This window comes from Hyaena hyaena, unplaced genomic scaffold (genome assembly GCF_003009895.1).
Source record: "Hyaena hyaena isolate Hyena2069 unplaced genomic scaffold, ASM300989v1 scaffold_120, whole genome shotgun sequence".
NCBI lineage: Eukaryota > Metazoa > Chordata > Mammalia > Carnivora > Hyaenidae > Hyaena > Hyaena hyaena.
The window spans coordinates 749,929-769,111 of NW_024080752.1; the positions used below are offsets into that span (position 1 = coordinate 749,929).

Consider the following 19,183-nt stretch of genomic DNA (forward strand, 5'->3'; position numbering starts at 1 on the left):
TTGTTGAGGATATATTCACATGGCCATGCCTCAAATGAGGCTGGAATAGGTAGTCTTTCATATGCACAGCAGTGTTCCCACTGAAAATTGGGGCATAGTCTCTAAGAAGGAGGGCAGGATGAATGTTGGATAGAGATTCACCAATTAATAACCAATTACCTTGGGCTCTGCTACAGCGGATTTCCTCCAAACTGCAGAACCCCAGTGGTTCTAGGATTTGCCCTGGCTCCCAGGCATCTCTGTGATAAAGGTCCGTGGCTCACAGCCTGGTGGGCCAGGGCTGCTCCTGAACGTCCATAGTATGAGCTCACTACAGCTCAGTGGTTGAACCGGGCTCAGCTTACAAAGTCCATTTTCTCTGGAGGCCTGTCTGTCTAAATGTAATAGAACTGAACGTAATGTAGGTTTATGTCAGACTTGCTGATGCTAACCTGGGAGTCAGGAGAGCCCAGCTTTACTAAGCCTAGCTCCATTCCTTCCCAGTGGGGGACACTGCAGGTGTGTCACTCATGTCCTCAGAGTCTTGCTCTTTTGGACGGGAGCTCCATCTCTGAGGTGCTCCCAGCATTCTCAGGGAGGCTGCTTGCTCTTCCCTGGCTCATGTCACCTTACCTTTCTGAGTCATTGTTGGACTCTCCCATAAAAATAGGTACATGTAGCATAGGATTTTTGTGAGGCTTAACTGAGGATCCTTATAAAGTATTCATGGAGTGCCTAGTATCTATAAGCAGTGCTGGATATGTAGAACAGCATTAGAGTACAGTTCTATCATCATCTTATGACGTGAGAAGCTGAATACATTTTTAAAGGTCTCCAGATTAGGTAGAGCATGTTGGTTTACTGAGCCTCTATGTTCCCAAGCATATTTTGAATAATTGCTCTCCAAATTATGTCTTTCAAATTTTTATCTTTATGTGGAGATACACACAGAGGAGTTGACCTGAGCCCAAGACGGCTTTCTTTAGAGGCCTGCTTGCAAGGTTGGTGTAGGGCCAGCCTCTGGGAACTTGGATTTTAGGAAGTTCCTCACCATTATCCAATTGAGAAGAGTGGTTCATTGTACCTAGACTGTGTAGATGATGTGGTTCATCCTGAGCACCTGCCTTCCTTCAGGGCATGTGGAGTTTTGGTACATGTTCTGCCTGTGTGACCAGCCCCAGTACAAACCCTGGCCACTGACCTCCAAAATGCTTCCCTGGTGGACGGCACTTCCCATGTCTTGTCATAATTCACTGCTGTAGGAATTAAGCATTCACACCCAGCTTCCTCTGGATTTGTCCCCATGTGCCTTTCTCCTCTGCAGGGTTAGCCTTTTGGTGTGATGAATCTTAGACATGAACATGACTATGTACTGAGTCCGGTGAGTCCTCTTGGAGGGTCACTGACCTGGGAGTGGTCTTGGGGACCCTCAACGTGGGGGACAGAGCAGGAAACAAATTTAGCTTGATCACATAGAAAAAAAGACTAGAAGGGAATGAGTTCACCGGAATGATAAAAAGAAGTTACCTCATGTTATGCTGAGCGAAATAAGTCAGGCAAAGAAGGACAAATATCATATGTTTGCACGTAGAGGAGGATTAGGAGTAACTTGACGGGAGAAGAAGGGCGGAAATGGTGGGGGAAAGGGAGAGAGGCAAACCATGAGAGACTCTTGAATGCTGACAAAAACTGAGGACTGATGGATGTGGGGAGGAGGGGGGGATGGGCATGGAGGAGGACACTTGTGGGGATGAGCACTGGGTGTTATGTGGAAACTAATTTGACAATAAACTATTTGTAAAAAAAAAAAAAAAAAAAAAAGAAGTTACCTCAGAGTAATGAACCAAAGTTTGCCTTCTCTCCCCTTGCCTGTGTTTTTCTTACCGAGTATATATTACCTTTTTAATAGGAAAAAATGAGTACCTAAAAAACCCTGAACCCTGTAATTTACTTGCTTTAGAAACAATAAAAATCAGTCAATAATTGTAAGTGGGGAATCAGGCGCTGGAAAGACAGTGTCTGCTCGCTACGCCATGAGATACTTCGCCACCGTCAGCAAGTCCAGCAGTAACGCCCACGTGGAAGACAAGGTCCTGGCATCGAACCCCATCACTGAGGTGTGTACCCTGCAGGGGTGGGGAGCAGGGTCACAGGCAGCAGTGTGCCACGGTGGAGAGGTGGGTTGGTTTGTGTGTATGTTGTCTGGCTAACTTGAATCCCTCAGCTTTAAAGACCATAGAAGTGAGGGCCAGGAAGTCTTGAAGGAGCTGAAGGAAGAGGCTACCCTGCCAAGACTCTCTCCTCTACTTTCTGGGCTAGAAATCAGATTTCAGAAGTCCCATGTCTACATTTATATCCCAAAGAAAATCTCCTTGACCACAGACACCACCGGTGCCCTGAGACCAGTGGTGTTTGCCAACAAATGACACCAATTTTCATGAGCTGATTGTTACCTATTCAGAAAATTTTTTGTAAGCCAACTGTTAAAACTTTGACAGTTCAACATCAGTCATGGTGGGAATATTTACACCTTATAAATTGGCAAATGCTGCATATCAAGGCCCTCTGCCTTCCCTCCCTGAGAGCTGACGCAATAGCATGGCACTGACTGGGAGGGTGGTGTGGGCAAGACCAGTCCTCATGACACCCAGGAGCAAGGAGGCAGCCCTCAAGGAAGAAGGGGCATCTCAAAGGCTCAAGAGATACCCAAAGGCCAGCTCTGCCTGCTTTGCAAAATGGGAAAAGGATTGATTTAGATTTATTTGGAAGCATTGCAAAAAGTTAAGACCTTTAGGTTCCTAGACCTCTTCTCTCTGTTTTCTCAAATCAGAATCATCAATGAATTATTTATCAGACCACCTATTTTGTATAAGCCACTGTACCAGATAATACAGGAAGTAATGGAAAAGAATAAGCCCCAGTCTCCAAGTTTTAAGACTCCTCTAACATCAACATACATTAAATTAAATGATGGGGCGCCTGTGTGGCTCACTCAGTTAAGCGTCCGGCTTTGGCTCAGGTCTTGACCTCATGGTTTGTGAGTTGGAGCCCTATGTTGGGATCTGCACTGACAGCATGGAGCCTGCTTGGGATTCTCTCCCTCTTTCTGCCCTCCCTCACTCACACTGTCTCTGTCTGTCTTAAAATAAATAAACTTGAAAAAAATAAATGGAAACATAAACCACAATCTAAGATAGCAGTAGAAAAGTTGTCCAGAGGTACTGCCCAGTGGAGAACTTTGTGTGATTATTTGTTTAAGGTTGGTCTCACCCACTAGATTATAAGCTCCACAAAGGCAGGACCATGTCTTCTTGGTTCACCTTTGCCACCCAAGCATGTGGCCCATAGCAGGTGCTCAGTAAATACGTGTTGTCAGAAAACATGATGACCTGGCCAGGAAGTACAGTATGTGTGCTTGAGAAGCGTTCTTCCAGATGGAAAATGCTCAGTAAGGGGGAGGGGTTCGGGCAGAGGAGAGAAAGAATTCAAGAGTAGAAGTAAAAAGCAAAAGTCATGCCCAGAATATTGGAAGAATGGGAGAGAGCAGTTTTTTAGTTGAGTGGAAACTCTGAGCAGGGAGGTGGTAAGAGATAGGGAAAAAAACAAAGTTCAAATGAAGGATGCATTCTTTTAATTGAGCATCTATAATATTCGGGTTATGGATGTGGTAATCTTCCCTACTCCATAAGCTGCATATAATACCCATATTACAAATAAGAAATCCAGACTTGGAAAGATGAAATCATTTTTCTGGCATTACACAGACAGCAAAAACAGGGACCTAGGAACCATGAAACATCAGAACCTGTGCTCATTCTAATCCTGCTCAGTGTCTCCCAGCAAGATGGAGGAGAGCCTTGAATGGCAGGTTAAGCATGTGTCATGTCCCCTGTGAGCTGCTTCCCTCACTCCCCAATCTTCCTCTGTTAATTAGACATTCTCCCAGCATAGAGGTTTGGGTTTTAATAAGCAAAGAACTTTGTAACATTATTGAGAGTCCTCTGTTTTGTAGGCTGTTGGAAATGCCAAGACCACCCGCAATGATAACAGTAGTCGGTTTGGGAAATACACAGAAATCAGTTTTGATGAGAGAAATCAAATTATAGGAGCCAACATGAGAACTTACCTGCTGGAGAAATCCAGAGTTGTCTTTCAAGTAAGTATAAAAAATTGATTAAATTTCCTTTTTCCCAACTTTTAAAGTACTGTTTACACTTACATGCTCATTAGACAATCAACATTGCTCTGTGACTTGAAGAATAGAGTTTCCTGTCTTTCACTGGCATTTTGGCTTATTTTTTTCTATTTCTTAAAAACAAAAAATTGATGGATGGATGCAGTATCAGTGGAATGTTATGATTTCACCAAAGGGAAAAATTATTATTTTCAATATGGGGGCACTTAAAAGATCCTTAGAGTTTAACCATCAAGTTTCTCTTTCTATAACACAGAAATCACTTGAAACAGACAAAGCTGTTAGACTGGCTTTCCTGTCAAGAAGGGAATAGGCTTACAGGTCATGGGGTTGGGGGGATTAGGAGAAAGACTCTTCTGTCAGTAAAATGGAGAAAATTCTCCTAGTTTTTGCCCAGGAGAATAACAGTAAGCCTTATATTGCAGGATGTTTCTTAAAAATTTCAGCTAGTTCAGGGGTCCTGGGTGGCTCAGTCGGTTGGGTGTCTGACTCTTGATTTAGGCTCAGGTCATGATCCCAGGATCATGGGATTGAGCCCTGTATCGGACTCTGTGCTGAGCATGGAGTCTGCTTGGGATTCTCTCTCCCTCTCTCTCTCTGCCTCTGTCCCCTGCTAGTGTGCTCTCTCTCTCTCTCTCTCAAAACAAAAATTTCAACTAGTACAAATTAGATTATTCTCACTAGCATTTTCTCTGGGGTCTTTGTCTGGAAGGCCATCCTGAGCCAGCAGCCCTCCCTCTGCCTGTGAGCCAGCAGAGGGCAGCAGGTTGCTCACAGCCTTATTGACCAGAGAAGAAACCCACCAAAGTGACAGTGTCCATGAGAGTAGAATTGTCTGTCCACGTGAGCCATGTAAGACCTGTTCCCTGAAACCTCGTGTCCTTACTGTAAAGGGTCGTTGTAACTTCAGGACTTTTCTTTATTTTACAGTCGGAAAATGAACGAAATTACCACATTTTTTACCAGCTCTGTGCATCTGCGCAGCAGTCGGAGTTTAAACATCTTAAATTGGGTACGTGGTGGGTGATATATGGAAGTATCTGTCCCTTTTATGTAGGAGATTAAATTCTAGATTGATTTCTTCTTACAGTAATATCACTTAAAGAAATATTCTGTCCCATGGACATAGATCCTTGGGTTTAGGGGTGGAACTGATCCATCTGTCTAACTAAGGAGATAGATGGAGGGTTGGGGTGGGCCCCAGGGAGGAGACCCTTCAACTCCAGGGAGTTGTTCAGAGCTCATGGGTGATCATGGTTATGCAGCCAGAACTTCCTGAATCAGGCCTCCTGACCACTGGGGCTTGGTGCTGTAAACCTCTAAGCTTTCTTTACCTGAACTTCCTTGGGTAGTCATCTTTCCAACAGGTAGGAAGACAAGGTAGTTCCTTGTCTTATGAGACGGGGTACCCCTATCATAATTTGAGCTCCCTTGATGACTCAAGGTCATTATTATTTATCATTCTGACTAATTATACTGCAGGGGCAACCGAACTCTTTGTCCTTTAGCACAAACTGCTGGACTGCTGTGTTGTCACAGCTCTCCTCTCTTGCATGTCTGTGCTGTGTTGGTAGAATTGTCCACTAGATTTCTTCAGATCTCACATAAAGATAATCCCTATGCCTGCCACAGAATGTGAGTTGTGAATGTGCAAGACCCTTCTGAAGGGTCATGGTCACCTACTGTTTAAATATTAGGTGTGCATAAGGTTATCCTCTTGATTGTGGTGATGATTTCGTCAGGGTATATATATACCAAAACTCATCAAATTATACATCTTAAACGTGTACAGTTTATTCTGTGTTCAGTAAACCCCAGTAAAGCTGTATAAAATGGCTAGATATGGGAACGAAAACCATGAGCCTTATAGTCAGGCCCCTGTTTAAATTCTGTCCCTGTCTCAGCTGTGGGGCCTTGAGCAAGTTATTTCACTTTTCTGAGCTTCAGCTTCTGTGTCTGTGATGTAGAAATCTAAAGAATAATGGATTCATGTGTGTCAGGTGCTTTACCACAGCGCATTACATGTGAGCTTCCTGTCTTGCTTCTGATAAACACATATGTACAAATGTATGTGTCACAGACATTAACAATCTTTTGGTTTCAGGGAGTGCAGAGGAATTTAATTACACAAGAATGGGAGGCAGTACTGTCATTGAGGGTGTGAATGACAGAGCAGACATGGTGGAGACTCGGAAGACCTTCACACTGCTGGGTAAGCGGAAGTGCCCTGCACAAGGTGTGGCCATTTTCTCTTTTTAAAAAAAAGTGAAAGGCAGGGATGCCCAGGGTGCATGTGTTTAAAGAGTCTTAATAAATTCTAATCTTAGGATGAGCCAGTCAGAATATATGGGAGGCCAAGCGGTCAAGACTGTGCTTTTCCTTTAAAAGATCTAGAAATCAACTTGTTTGCCCTTAGGCTCGCTGGTTTGCAGGTGAAAAACATGGACTGCAGGCCTGTGGCCACTCCCAAGCTCCTCTGGGCTGACCTCAGAGAAGACTGGTAAATCCAGTCTGGAGAGTCATGCTGACCCTGCTTGGCCTGATAAAATAGGAGACACTTACATGAAACTTACTATGTGCCGTGCATCATCCTAAGCACTTTATTACCTGGATTACCTTGCTTAGTTTACAAGTGCTTTATGAGTAGACAGGGGCATTTCCCCCATTTTATCGTAGGGGAATGGAAAAGTCTTAAAACATTGTTTTTTTTACAGAAAACAGTGAGACCACAGGCCATTTTCACATCTCACAGGGAATATTTTTTTCACCAGGTTGTTTTCATTATTGTGAAATAATAATGAATTGTTGGTTGTTAAATGTATCAGAAAAATAGGCAAGATTTGGATAATGGGGAATGAAAACTGGTTGGTTTCCTAAGTACCATTACCGTCTGATTTTGCCCCTTCCAAATGCATTAAGGAGAAGAGCAATTTAAATATTTTATAATAAATAAGATTTATTATAAATAGTCATAATCATTATATATAGTCATTGTTATTATATATGTTTTATAATGCTATAATGTCCCTGCAGTGAGAGGGAACACAGTATGTGAGGAGGGAGCAGGCGGCCTCGCTCTGGCAGGGGCCCGTGGCCCCTTGGTCCACACGCCTTGTTCTCCTCACCGCTGCCCTTCTGACCCTCCTTCCCAGCTCTATACTGTTTCACCTCACTGCAAAATGATACAAGAGATATAGAGTAGGCTTTGGGATCAAATAAACATGACTCGAAACCCAGTTGGCCGGACTCTAAAGGGGTTGCCCTACTGAGACTCAGTTTCCCTGTCTGTAGAATGGCCATATTCCTTACCCACAGAGCTCTCATAATAACTGGTAAGGAAATGTATGTGAAACCCCTGACAACAGGCGGAGCGCGTAGCCAGTGCTTGCTAAATATTACCGCCTGCCCTCAATCTCTGTTCCCTGTTGTCCAAGCCCTAGCTATCCTTTGGGCAAAATCACCCCTTCTCTATGAAATCTTCCCTGATCATTGGAGACCAGCAGCAGCAATTTATTTTTTCACTGCCTCGCACAAATTAGCTGGTTTTCACAAGTATCCACACTATCAGGGCCAGGGCTAGGGTGTGGCAGGAGAGGCGACCAGGGCACACACTTGAAGGAGGCACTCAGGGGCTCATGTTCAGGGTGGCACAAATGCCAGATCAGGCCCTGGCACCCGGCTTGCCTCACCTTGTCCCACCCAGCCTTGCACACCTGGCCTAGATGTCTTGACAAAGCCAAAGTTTTGTGGGGAGGTAGAGTAAAACAATCTACTGCCTCTCGTGGCTGCCCACTGTGCTGTGCGAAGTGGGTGGAAGGAGGTGGGGCCATCCTCCCCTCACTCACCTTCCAGAGCCTCACCGACTGTGGTAGCTGTGGTGGGCAGAAGGCCAGGAATGTGGTGGACTCTGCGCCGGTTTACTCTCTACCAAGCCTGTGACTTACAGACGCTAGCCCAGTGAATGTCTCCTCTGATCGCCTGTGCCTTGGCCATTAGACCTCACAATTTAGTAGTAAATTATCTGTTGCCATGTATTTGCTTCAGTTTTTGTCACGTGTCATAAGATGGGCCTGTGGCCTTTCATAGATTATTTTCTCTGGGCATCAGTTTCCCCATTTCCCATTACTGGGACAGCACTGAGAATATTGAGTTGTTCCAATTATCTGTTGCTGTTTCCCCAAATCGTAGTGGCCTAACAGGACACGTTATTTTATGTTTTGTGATCCTGGGGTGACCGGGCTCAGCTGGATGCTTCTCACTTGGGGGAATATTCTGGGGCCTGATCCTCTGAAGCCTGCTTTCTCACATGAGCTGGAACTGTTAGAAGTACGGGGGACTGGGTGGACATCTGTCTCTCTCCACAGGAACTTCCTCACAGCACACTGGTCTCAGGGTAAATGAACTGCATGTTGTGACTAGTTTCTCCCAGAGCCAGTTACAGTAGGCTTAGGTGGAATCTATAGACTTTATGAACCAGCCTCAGAAGCAATGCAGCATCACTCCTGCCACGTGCTAATGGTTAAAAGTGAGTCACAGGGCCAGCTCAGACTCCTAACTCATGGTGAGAGAACTGCACAATGCATGTTCACTCAGAGGATAATGAGTGCATCGGGGACCATCTTTGGAGAGTAGCCACCCCCCGCCCCCCAGTAGTTGTTGAGGATGCTGTGAGGATTAAGAGATAATGTCTAATGTGGTTTATGAACTATGGCATGCTGTATCAGTATGACAGATCAGTATCTATTTAATGAAAGCATGACTTCACCGCATGAATCACTAAAAAATGTCCTAGACCAGAGGTCAGCAGATGGCTGACTGTTTTTGTAAATAAAGTTTTATTGGAACACTCATTTGTTTAAGTATGGTCTATTACTGTTTCTAGGCTGTGGTGGCAGAATTGTGATGTAGGCTGTACAGCCTGCAAAGCCTAACAAGAAAACATTTGCTGCCCCTTGTCCTAGATGGTAGAGTGGGCATAGTTGATGGATTCCTTAGAGTTTTCTTACAATATGTGAAGATTCAAAATGGATGGACTTCGTGGAGCTATCTTAGCTCCACCCCTGTGTGTCTCAACAAGGAAGTCCCCTGATGACTGCATGCCAGGCAAAGAAGTTTGAGCAGACTGCAGAGGTCCATTTACTGTTGTGGAATGGAACCAGATGACCTCACTGTAACTTTGAACTTGCCGTCATCACGTGACCCCCCACAACCAAATACCTCATTCTGCACGTTGATTTCATGGCTTCTAAACCTGTGCCATCCAACACAGTAGCCACCAGCCACAAGTGACTATTTTTATTTCATTTTAGTTAAAATGAAATAACTTGAGGAGCACCTGGGTGGTTCAGTCCATTAAGCATCCAACTTAGGCTCAGATCATGATCTCACGGTTCTTGAGTTCGAGTCCTCTGTCTGGACTTGTCTGTGCTGACAGCTCAGAGCCTGGAGGCTGCTTTGGATTCTGTGTGTGTCTCTCTCTCTCTCTCCCCTTCCTCTGCTCACTCGCGCTCTCTCAAAAATAAACAGTAAAAAATATGAAATGAAATAACCTTAAAAAATCAGTTTCTTGTTTGCATTAGGCATGTTTCTTGTTTGCATTAGGCATGTTTCAAGTGTTCCTAATCACATGTGGTAATAGGTACCATATTGGACAGCACAAATACAGAACATTTCCATCACCTTGGAAAGTTCTAAACAACAGTGCTTCTCCTAACAATGTGTGTGCCTTGCTGATACTGCTTGTCTCACTGGCTATGTTTTCTTGTCTATGTCTTAGTGTTCTCTTTCTTAGATGGAGATTGCCTCAAGGGCAGGCCACCTAACTTGAATTGTATATAGGTTTATAGCACCTTTGGGCAGACTACCCTTTTTAAAAATGTAATTGCTAAATAAGTACTTGGTTGATTTCTCCATTGCTCTGGTTTGTTACAAAGCTAGTATGGAGAAATTAGCAGTGAGGTCATCTAGGTCAGTATGCAAATCCATTTCACAGCACAACCCATGTATGGATCTCTGAAATCTGCTTAGACTTCTTTGCTTGGCTTGGGGTCATCAGGGTCCTCCATGTTTAGACACAAAGGGGGTGAAACTAGGACAGCTTCATTAACACCATGGGTCTTTTCACATATTGCAGGGGTCCCTAGCCTTAAGCTGCTTAGATGTGACATGCCCAGTGTGACTAACCCTTCTCTGCCTTAGTTCCCCTCACTATAAAATGGGAACCATGATGGTGCTCACTTCATATAGTTGTTGTAAGCATTGGATGAGATGATACGTGGAGAGTACTGGAGACAGTGTCTGGCACAGAGTTGCACCTGCTTTCCCTTCCGGTTCTGCTCCTGAGACACCCTTACCTGGTCATGGAATTACCCCCAATGAAGCAGAAAGGGATGCACTTTCACCAAAAGCTCCTTTCCTTTGTTCTTCTGCTGACTCTCATTTAATTAACCTTTTTATCCTTGCCTGACCATTTAATCTCTGACAGAACAAACTCGGTGGAAAGAGTCAGACCTGGCCTGGACTTCAGGCTTAAGATCCTTGCCCGTTGTACTTCTCAGTAAGGTCTCAGGCCAGCGACGCTCTCGCATGACCTTGCCTCATTAAAGAGAATTGCTTCATTGAGGTCTTAAGCCCTCTCCTTCACATCCTTGCTTTGGAGTTAGGTCACTTTTGTGGGTTCTGGAAGACATGGAATAGCCAAGTGATTTAGTTATGGATCGATCACACAGTGAGTGGGGATGCCAAAAAGGAGATCTCCTGATGGCATGTTTTTAGTTGCTTTTCCTCCTCACTGACCTGCTGCTTATCATGGTGGCAGCCTGGGGGGTTATTTCTGTTAGAGGCATCTGTCCTTCAGAACGAAGTGTGAGGTCCAAATGAGAAGGCAGTAACAATGCCGGAACTTGGGCTGAGCTGGAGTCTTTCATTTATTTTTGGTTTGAAATCTTTTGCAACTTTGGTTTTGTTGAATCTTTGAAGTAGAGAAGACTCTCTAGGTTCTGAAATTATTTAAGAACATGACCTAGCTGCTACTGAAATAATGCAGGTGTCCTCAAGGAAGAAGCAGAGGGTGGCCGCGGCCACTCTTACTCAGCATTTCAGGCCTGCTTCTTTTTGCTTGGAGGGCATTGGGAGAGGGGGGTCGCAGGTGCCCATGACAGCTGCTGTTCCCACACAGACCAAGGACCATGGACATCGATATGAATGAGCCTGCCTCACCCTCCTAAAGTATCTCCAAGCTCCTTGGTGCACCAGCTGGTGCCTACCCCCACCCCCACTGCCCTCCCGCCCTAGAGTCCCGACCTAGCAAAGCCCTGCTCACAACTGACAGGTTCTCCATTGTGGTTTGTGGACACTGGACACAAAATCCTTCCTAGTAGCTGGCTGGGTTTATTTTTGGCTCCAGGAAATGTGCTGATGACCCATGGTGACTGAGCATGTTATATATTCTAATTTATATGCCACCTACAGCAGTCAGGGTCCCAGTGGGAAATACAGGGTCCATGTAAATAGGATAAAGGGAGGAGGGCTTATCTATGAAAGGACCAACGACAAAGACCTGGACAGATCCGAGGGGGCTATAACGGGCAGCAAGGACCCAGGGTCAGAAGCAGAGCGGTTCACTCTCTTTCCCTTTTGGGCACAGTGGTGTCACTGGAGCCAGAAGAAAGGGTTGAGGGAGGTCAGCACTGGACCAGGAGCAGTGACAACACTGAGAGCCGAGGCAGCTTTGCAGGGAGGGAAACGGGGATGACTCACCTAGTACCTCTCTCCTCCTGTCTCTGATCTCCTGCCACGGTCCTCACTGGCCACACCCAACTAGAGGCCAGAGGGCCTGAGAGCCCATTGCCTTGACCCAGATGGTTTAGTCCCCTCGGGCAGAGCTGCAGAGGCAGATGGAATCTACCCAGCACCCACCACAAGAAGAATTCAAGGAGCTTGTGAACCAAAATGAAAAAAGAAATGCAATAAAAATAAAGGAAGCATATCACATCGGATAAATGAGAGCTGATTCTCTCAGGAACCTGACATGAAGGGGTTACTTGGATATTACTTTTTGTGTTGAACTTCTATCAGCCATGACAAAAGGGGAAACCTCGTGGGCTGTAGATTTCACGTCTGTGTCATTACAAGTCCCACTGGAAAGAAGAGCAAACCAGATCCTCTCTGGGAGCCGCTTCACGTTCCTGTCCCAGCTCTTGGCACTGATGGCACTAGAGTGTCTTGAAAGAACTCAGGTGCTTATCATACTAGTGTTAAGTAAGAGAAGAAGTGCAGTAATCCTAATGTGGACTTTTTTTTTCAGGTTTCAAGGAAGACTTTCAGATGGATGTTTTTAAGATCCTAGCAGCCATCCTCCACCTGGGCAATGTGCAGATCATGGCGGTGGGCAACGAGAGATCCTCAGTTAGCGTAAGACGTTGCTTTGTTTCACCTTCCTGTGTTCAGAGGGTCATCAGTAGAGCGTCTTGTCGCTACCCTGCTTCTGCATCTTAGCATCAGGCACACCAGGCCTGCCGAGGAGACCAGGTGTCAGGAACAAGGAAGCAAGGATTTCCAGGGGTGGCTTTTAGAGAGTAAAACATCTTCCCCTTGCAACAGTAAAGGAGAGGGAAATGCATTCTCTATGCGTTTTTCTTTATTCAGTAAATATTTGCTGAGTCCCCACTACATGCCAAGCCCTGCTGTAGGCTCTGGAGAAACAGGAGCAAATAAAACAAGACAGGAAACCCTTCATGGGGCTTATGCTCTAGGAGAAGGAAGTGGAGGGGAGGCCAATCAATAATTATGGGGTCTCACAGCTGGTGGTGGCTATTAAATAGGAAACTGAAGCAGAGAAGGGGGTACGGAGGGCCGAGCCTCTTTGTGCAGAGCATTCAGAGAAAGCCTTGCTGATATGGCCATGGTAGGCAGAGGCCTGAAGCTGAGAAGGTGAATTGTGCCTGTACTGGGGGAAGAACATTCAAAGTAGAGGGAACAGCAGGTACAGAGGCCCTCAGCCAGGAGGTGTTTGAAAAATAGTAAAAAAAAAAAAAAAAAAAAAAGTCAATATATCCAAAGAGAAATGAGTAAAAGAAGGAGTGGTAGATGAGGCCAGAAAATGTGTTTGTGGGAAGAGAGGGTGCAAGTCACGCAGGGCCCTGAGGGAACTGGATATTTTAAGCCAAAAGGATGCCTCCTGCCTCCCAACAGTGCCGGCTTTCTCTCTGGGAATATATTCCATAGAAGTTTTGTGACAGGTTTCTCTATTTACCAAACACGAGGTTAGTTTATGTGTGTGTCTCTTCAACACAATTATGAGAATTGATGCTTGGTAGCAGCATGTGTTTGGTTATGCTCATTAATATCCTTGTAAAGAAGAAAATAACACAGAGTGAAACATAAAAATGTTTCTATGAAATGCAAAGTCTCCTGACCTTTAAAGCTTTGTGTAAATATACATCTATCTTATCAGCCCCCATCACCATAACAAAATAACACAGGCTAGCTGGCTTCAACAAAAGGAAGTGGTTTTCTCACAGTCCTGGAAGTCTGAGATCAGGATGCCAGCATGATTGAGCTCCTGATGAGGGCTCTCTTCCTGGCTTCCAGACAGCTTCCTGCTCCCTGTGTCCTCACAGAAAGGGAGATTGAGAGAGAGAGAGCACAAGAGAGCTCTTGTTTCTTCCTCTTAGAAGGGCACTAATCCCATCATGGGGCCCCACCCTCATGACCTCATCTAAACTCAGTCCCCTCCCAGGGGCCCTCACTCCAAATACTGTCACACTGGAGATAAGGGCTTCAACATAGGAATTTTGGGAGGAAGCATTCAGTTCATGATCTAACAATGTCTATTTTCATGTTCCCCAAAGAACTCATGGGAACAGTACAGTGGTAATTTCTCGACTCACTGGTACCTGCAGTTTAGGGCAGAAGAGAACCAAACAAAGTGGACAGAGCATGTGGTTTTTGTCTCGGTGCTTCAGTCCTGTTGTCCTTTGACCAGGATGTAATTTTCCTCCCTCTCCTCAACACTAAGCACCCCTCCCATCCCCCCAGTGTCCATCCCTCATCGGGTTAGTCAGTTCACACGAGACTGGGAGGTTTTGGGAGAGGGGATGGTAGGCCTGGGTAGGAGCTTCACATGTGTGTGGTGGGTGCTCGCCCTCTGCGCCTTCTCATGCACCTCCAAGGAATGGGCTTCTGCACTCATTCTTTGCAAACTCCTTAGACTAAAGGTGTGATTTCCACCCAGCAATTGCCCTTGAATTGAACTCTGTCCCATGACGTTTGTTATGAAGGTAGTATTTTGGAGAAGGAGTTAAAACCACTAGACTAAAAATCCTTTGTTTATCAGTCTGAGGAGACAAAGTCTCTGAAAAAGATGTAGAATCTTCTATTGAGAGAGACAGAGACAGCATGAGTAGGGGAAGGGCAGAGAGAGAGAGAATCTCAAGCAGGCTCCACACTGCTAATGCAGAGCCCGATGTGGGGCTCAAACTCATGAAACTGTGAGAGCATGACCTGAGCTGAAACTAAGAGTCAGAGGCTTAACTGGCTGAGCCACCCAGGCACCCCAAGATGTAGAATCGTCATAGCAAATGAAAGTTCTATATTTATTGGTCCTATTGGAACATACATACCATTCAGTTGTATCAGGAACTTGAAATATCAGCCAAACACAATCTGAAAGAAGTCATCTTTTTAAGAATCGCTGCCCCTTTCCTTCCCCCCTGTGGCAGGACCTGTAGCTGAATGTTTTTGACTCAGATGGGTTAGTTCCTTTTTAGAAGGAAGAAGACCCACGGCTCTGCCAGTCTGTTCCCCAGTGAAGAGCTCAGGTGCCCAAGTACAAGCTTCATGTTCCTGGAATGTTGGTCAGAGGGCATGTGGGTGGACATCACGGAGGCAGTGGCACTTTTTAGTTTGTTTGCTCCACTATAATCTGACGCTTTTTAAATACGACCACACGGTTCTCTGATTGCCTGTGATAATTCTGCAGATTAGCCTGCAGTCAGAAGTTCCCTTGCCAGAGGGGAGTGATAGTGCTCAGTCACAGAGGTCACCCCTCCTTGCCAGGTGACAAGGACTCCTTGTCTGTACTGGTTGAGGACAAACAGAAACAGACTTTTCCTTGTTTGCTGATGAATAGGGAGAGAAGCAAGATTCACTTTGTGTGTCTAGGAAAAGCCTTCAACACATTTGCCCTGTCAGCTGGGAAGCTGGCTCTGTGAAGGGAGCCCCACCGGGTTCTTTGACAATATATCTAGGTACCTCAGGACTAGACCACTCACACAAACTCTGAACACACAGGCAAGGACAGGGTGAGCAAATGTGCTCTGGCAGGTGGCCTGGGCATGTTGCAAAGCATGTAGAGGCTCTGTCTACACGCACAGAAAGGGGAGGGTTGCCTCCGTGGCCTTCTTCACCCCTGACATTCTTTGGCCAGAATGAAAATCTGGGTGGGATGCAGCCCAGGACTTCAAAGGCCACGTACAGACCCCATGCCACTGTGGCCCCTTCTGCTTTCCTGCCGGGCCTGCCTCTGTCTTATGAGGCCTGGTCATGTTCCCGCCACCTCATCCTCATCTGTCACATAGGCCCAGATGGAGGCCGAGGGACCCCTGCTGGGTGGGCTGGAGCTCAGTTGGATGGCCAGATGGCCCTGATGAGGCTTGTGCTTGTTTTTGAAGGAGGATGACACTCACCTGGAGGTGTTCTGTGAGCTCCTGGGCCTGGAGAGTGGCAAATTTGCTCAGTGGCTGTGCAATCGCAAAATTATTACAACCTCCGAGACAGTGGTAAAACCCATGACCAGGCCCCAGGCTGTCAACGCCAGGGATGCACTGGCCAAAAAGATCTACGCTCACCTGTTCGACTTCATTGTGGACAGAATTAACCAAGCATTGCAGTTTTCAGGCAAGCAGCACACTTTTATTGGTGTTTTGGACATTTATGGGTAAGATTCTCTTCTGTGAGCCTGTCTTTCGTCATTTAAATGTCAAACACCCACTCTTTTTAGATCAATTTGTTCTGGTTTCTTTTTTGTGTTTCACATGATCAGAAAGATGATGTTCTTTATGTTTGCATGCATGGATGTTAAATATGGTCCCGTGGGCTACAGTGTGTTTTATGTAGAGCACATTAAGTTAATGCTGAATTAATAATGGCCGACGTCAAGAGCTTACCATATGCTAGCTACAGTGCTGGATGGTTTCCATGCACTTTCATGGTCCTCAGAGAAGAAACAAACAAGGCCTAGACTCAGAAATGTGTTCACGGCTGCTCTGCTGGTGGGAGAGCCCAGTGCTGTGTGAAATTCCTGCTCATGTCTGAGGTGTGGAGCCCTGACACACCTTTCCCACTTCAAAGGGGCAAAATGACAGTCCCAGAGGTCCTGGACCTTGGCCAAGTTCACAGGGTCCGAGGCTGACTGAAACCCAGTCCTTTGACCGGCAAACCTCTCACACCAGAATCCTCTTCCGTTCTCGGACCCCCGCCATCCTCCAGCTGTTCTAATACTGTTGGGGACCAAGCTCCCCCCTCCCCCCACCGAAGGTGCTTACAGAATCCCCAGAGTGTGAGTGAGTGAGGACAGGCCAGCGAGGGGGCAGGCTCTGAGGGTTGTTGGAACTCAGGCTTCTGTGTGTCAACAACTGGCCTCAAACGCCCAGTGCCTCGCACCTCCCCCAGAACCAATCCTGGTTTCTCTGTGGGGGAAGGGGCAGATTATTCCATATGAGGCATCATAGAGTGTCCCACCTGGCTTGGGGAGTGTCCCCCCACATCCTGTGAGAAGCAGCCCAACCTCTCTTCACCATACAGAGGAGAGCCCGGCTTGGGGCGCCCCTAGAGGAGGGAGGAGGCAGATGGGACAAGATTATGTTGTTGAACTTTTACCCTGGGACAGAGAATCAGCTTTCCCATAGCTGTTTAATGTGAAACAATGCCTCAAGGGAGTTACTTTGTTTAATTTATTTCTGAGTTAATGCATGTGACTCCCAATTAATAGCGTATGTCAATAGGTCTAAAATACTGATATATTATTGGGATAGTCTAGTAAATGATTTACCTTGTCTTGTTCTGAAAAGAGGATTTGAGCAGCTGGTAAAAATCTATGTAGACTTTTTTTTTTTTTAATATTTTTATTTATTTCTAGGAGAGAGAGAGAGACAGTGTGAGCAGGGGAGGGTGAGAGAGAGGGAGACACAGACTCCGAAAAAGGCTCCAGGCTCTGAGCTGGCAGTCAGCACAGAGCCCGACGCGGGGCCCGAACCCACGAACCGCGAGATCATGACCCAAGCGAAAGTCGGACGCTCAACCGACTAAGCCACCCGGGCGCCCCAAATCTATGTAGACTTTTAAAGATTGTTTTAGGGGCGCCCGGGTGGCTCAGTCGGTTAAGTGTCCGACTTCAGCTCAGGTCATGACCTCACAGTCTGTGAGTGTGAGCCCCGCATCAGGCTCTGGGCTGAGAGCTCAGAGCCTGGAGCCTGCTTCAGATTCTGTGTCTCCCTCTCTTTCTGCCCTTTCCCCACTCACAGTCGCTCTCTCTCTCACTCTCTCTCTCAAAAATAAAATAAAATAAAAATAAAGATTGTTTTAAACCTTTTTTATTTGAGATAGAGAGAGGGGGAGGGGAGGGACAGAGGGGGGAGAGAAAGAATCCCAGACTCTGCGCTCAGTATCATAAAGAGTAAGATCATGACCTGAGGCAAAATCAAGAGTTAGACGCTTAACTGACTAAGCCATCCAGGTGCCTCAACCTAAGTAGACTTTATAAAGAAATATTCCTATTTAACAAAGGTCTCTTTCATTGTGTAAATACATGATTGTTACAGTAGTCTATTTTCTGTGTTTTATTTTTTTTAATAGTTTATTGTCAAGTTGGTTTCCATATAACACCCAGTGCTCATCCCCACAAGTGCCCTCCTCCATGCCCATCGCCCCCCTTCCCCTCCCCCCCACCCTATCTGCCCTCAGTTTGTTCTCGGCATTCAAGAGTCTCTCATGGTTTGCTTCCCTCCCTCCTCCCCACTATTTTTCCCCTTCTTCTCATCCATGGTCCTCCGTTAAGTTCCTCCTAATCCTCCTATACGTGCAAACATATGGTAGCTGTCCTTCTCTGCCTGACTTATTTCGCTCAGCATAGTAGTTGTTAACTCTCTCAGTTTGAGAACTAGGTTCTTCTGTTTAATTTTAAGCCATCNAAGTTCCTCCTAATCCTCCTATACGTGCAAACATATGGTAGCTGTCCTTCTCTGCCTGACTTATTTCGCTCAGCATAACACCCTCAAGGTCCATCCATGTTGCTACACATGGCCAGATTTCATTCTTTCTCATTGCCATGCAGTATTCCATCGTATAGATAAACAACATCTTCTTGATCCATTCGTCCGTTGATGGACACTTAGGCTCTTTCCATGTTTTGGCTATTATTGAGAGTGCTGCTATGAACATTGGGGTACATGTGCCCCTACGCATCAGCACTCCTGTATCCCTTGGGTAAATTCCTAGCAGTGCTATTGCTGGGTCATAGGGGAGGTCTATTGTGAATATTTTGAGGAACCTCCACACTGTTTTCCAGAGGGGCTGCACCAGTTTACATTCCCGCCAAAAATGTAGGAGGGTGCCCGTTTCTCCACATCCTCGCCAGCATCTAGAGTCCTCTGATTTGCTCATTTTCGCCACTCTGACTGGCGTGAGGTGGTATCTCAGTGGTTTTGATGTGTATTTCCCTGATGAGGAGGGATGCTGAGCATTGTTTCGGGTGTCTGTTGGCCATCTGGATGTCCTCTTTGGAAAAGTGTTCATATCTTCTGCCCATTTCTTCACTGGGTTGTTTGTTTCTTGGGTGTGGAGTTTGGTGAGTTCCTTATAGTTTTTAGATACTAGCCCTTTATCTGATATGTCATTTGCAGCTGGTTTCATTGATCTGTTCAATTGTTTCTTTGGTTTCTATGTTGTTTATTTCTGCCCTGATTTTTACTGTTTCTCTTCTCTTACTGGGTTTGGGGCGCTCTTATTGCT

General features: G+C 45.9%; 1 protein-coding gene across 1 annotated transcript in view; it reads left to right on the plus strand.

The window, feature by feature from the left end:
- The window catches only part of MYO5C (myosin VC), a 106,562-nt gene that overhangs the window by 17,884 nt on the left and 69,495 nt on the right, over nt 1-19,183 (plus strand). Inside the window, exons 5-10 of the mRNA XM_039237163.1 lie at nt 1,940-2,096; nt 3,992-4,135; nt 5,105-5,186; nt 6,279-6,386; nt 12,480-12,586; nt 15,847-16,112. Of these exons, the coding sequence (XP_039093094.1) occupies nt 1,940-2,096; nt 3,992-4,135; nt 5,105-5,186; nt 6,279-6,386; nt 12,480-12,586; nt 15,847-16,112 (864 nt within the window). The remainder of the gene's footprint in view (nt 1-1,939; nt 2,097-3,991; nt 4,136-5,104; nt 5,187-6,278; nt 6,387-12,479; nt 12,587-15,846; nt 16,113-19,183) is intronic.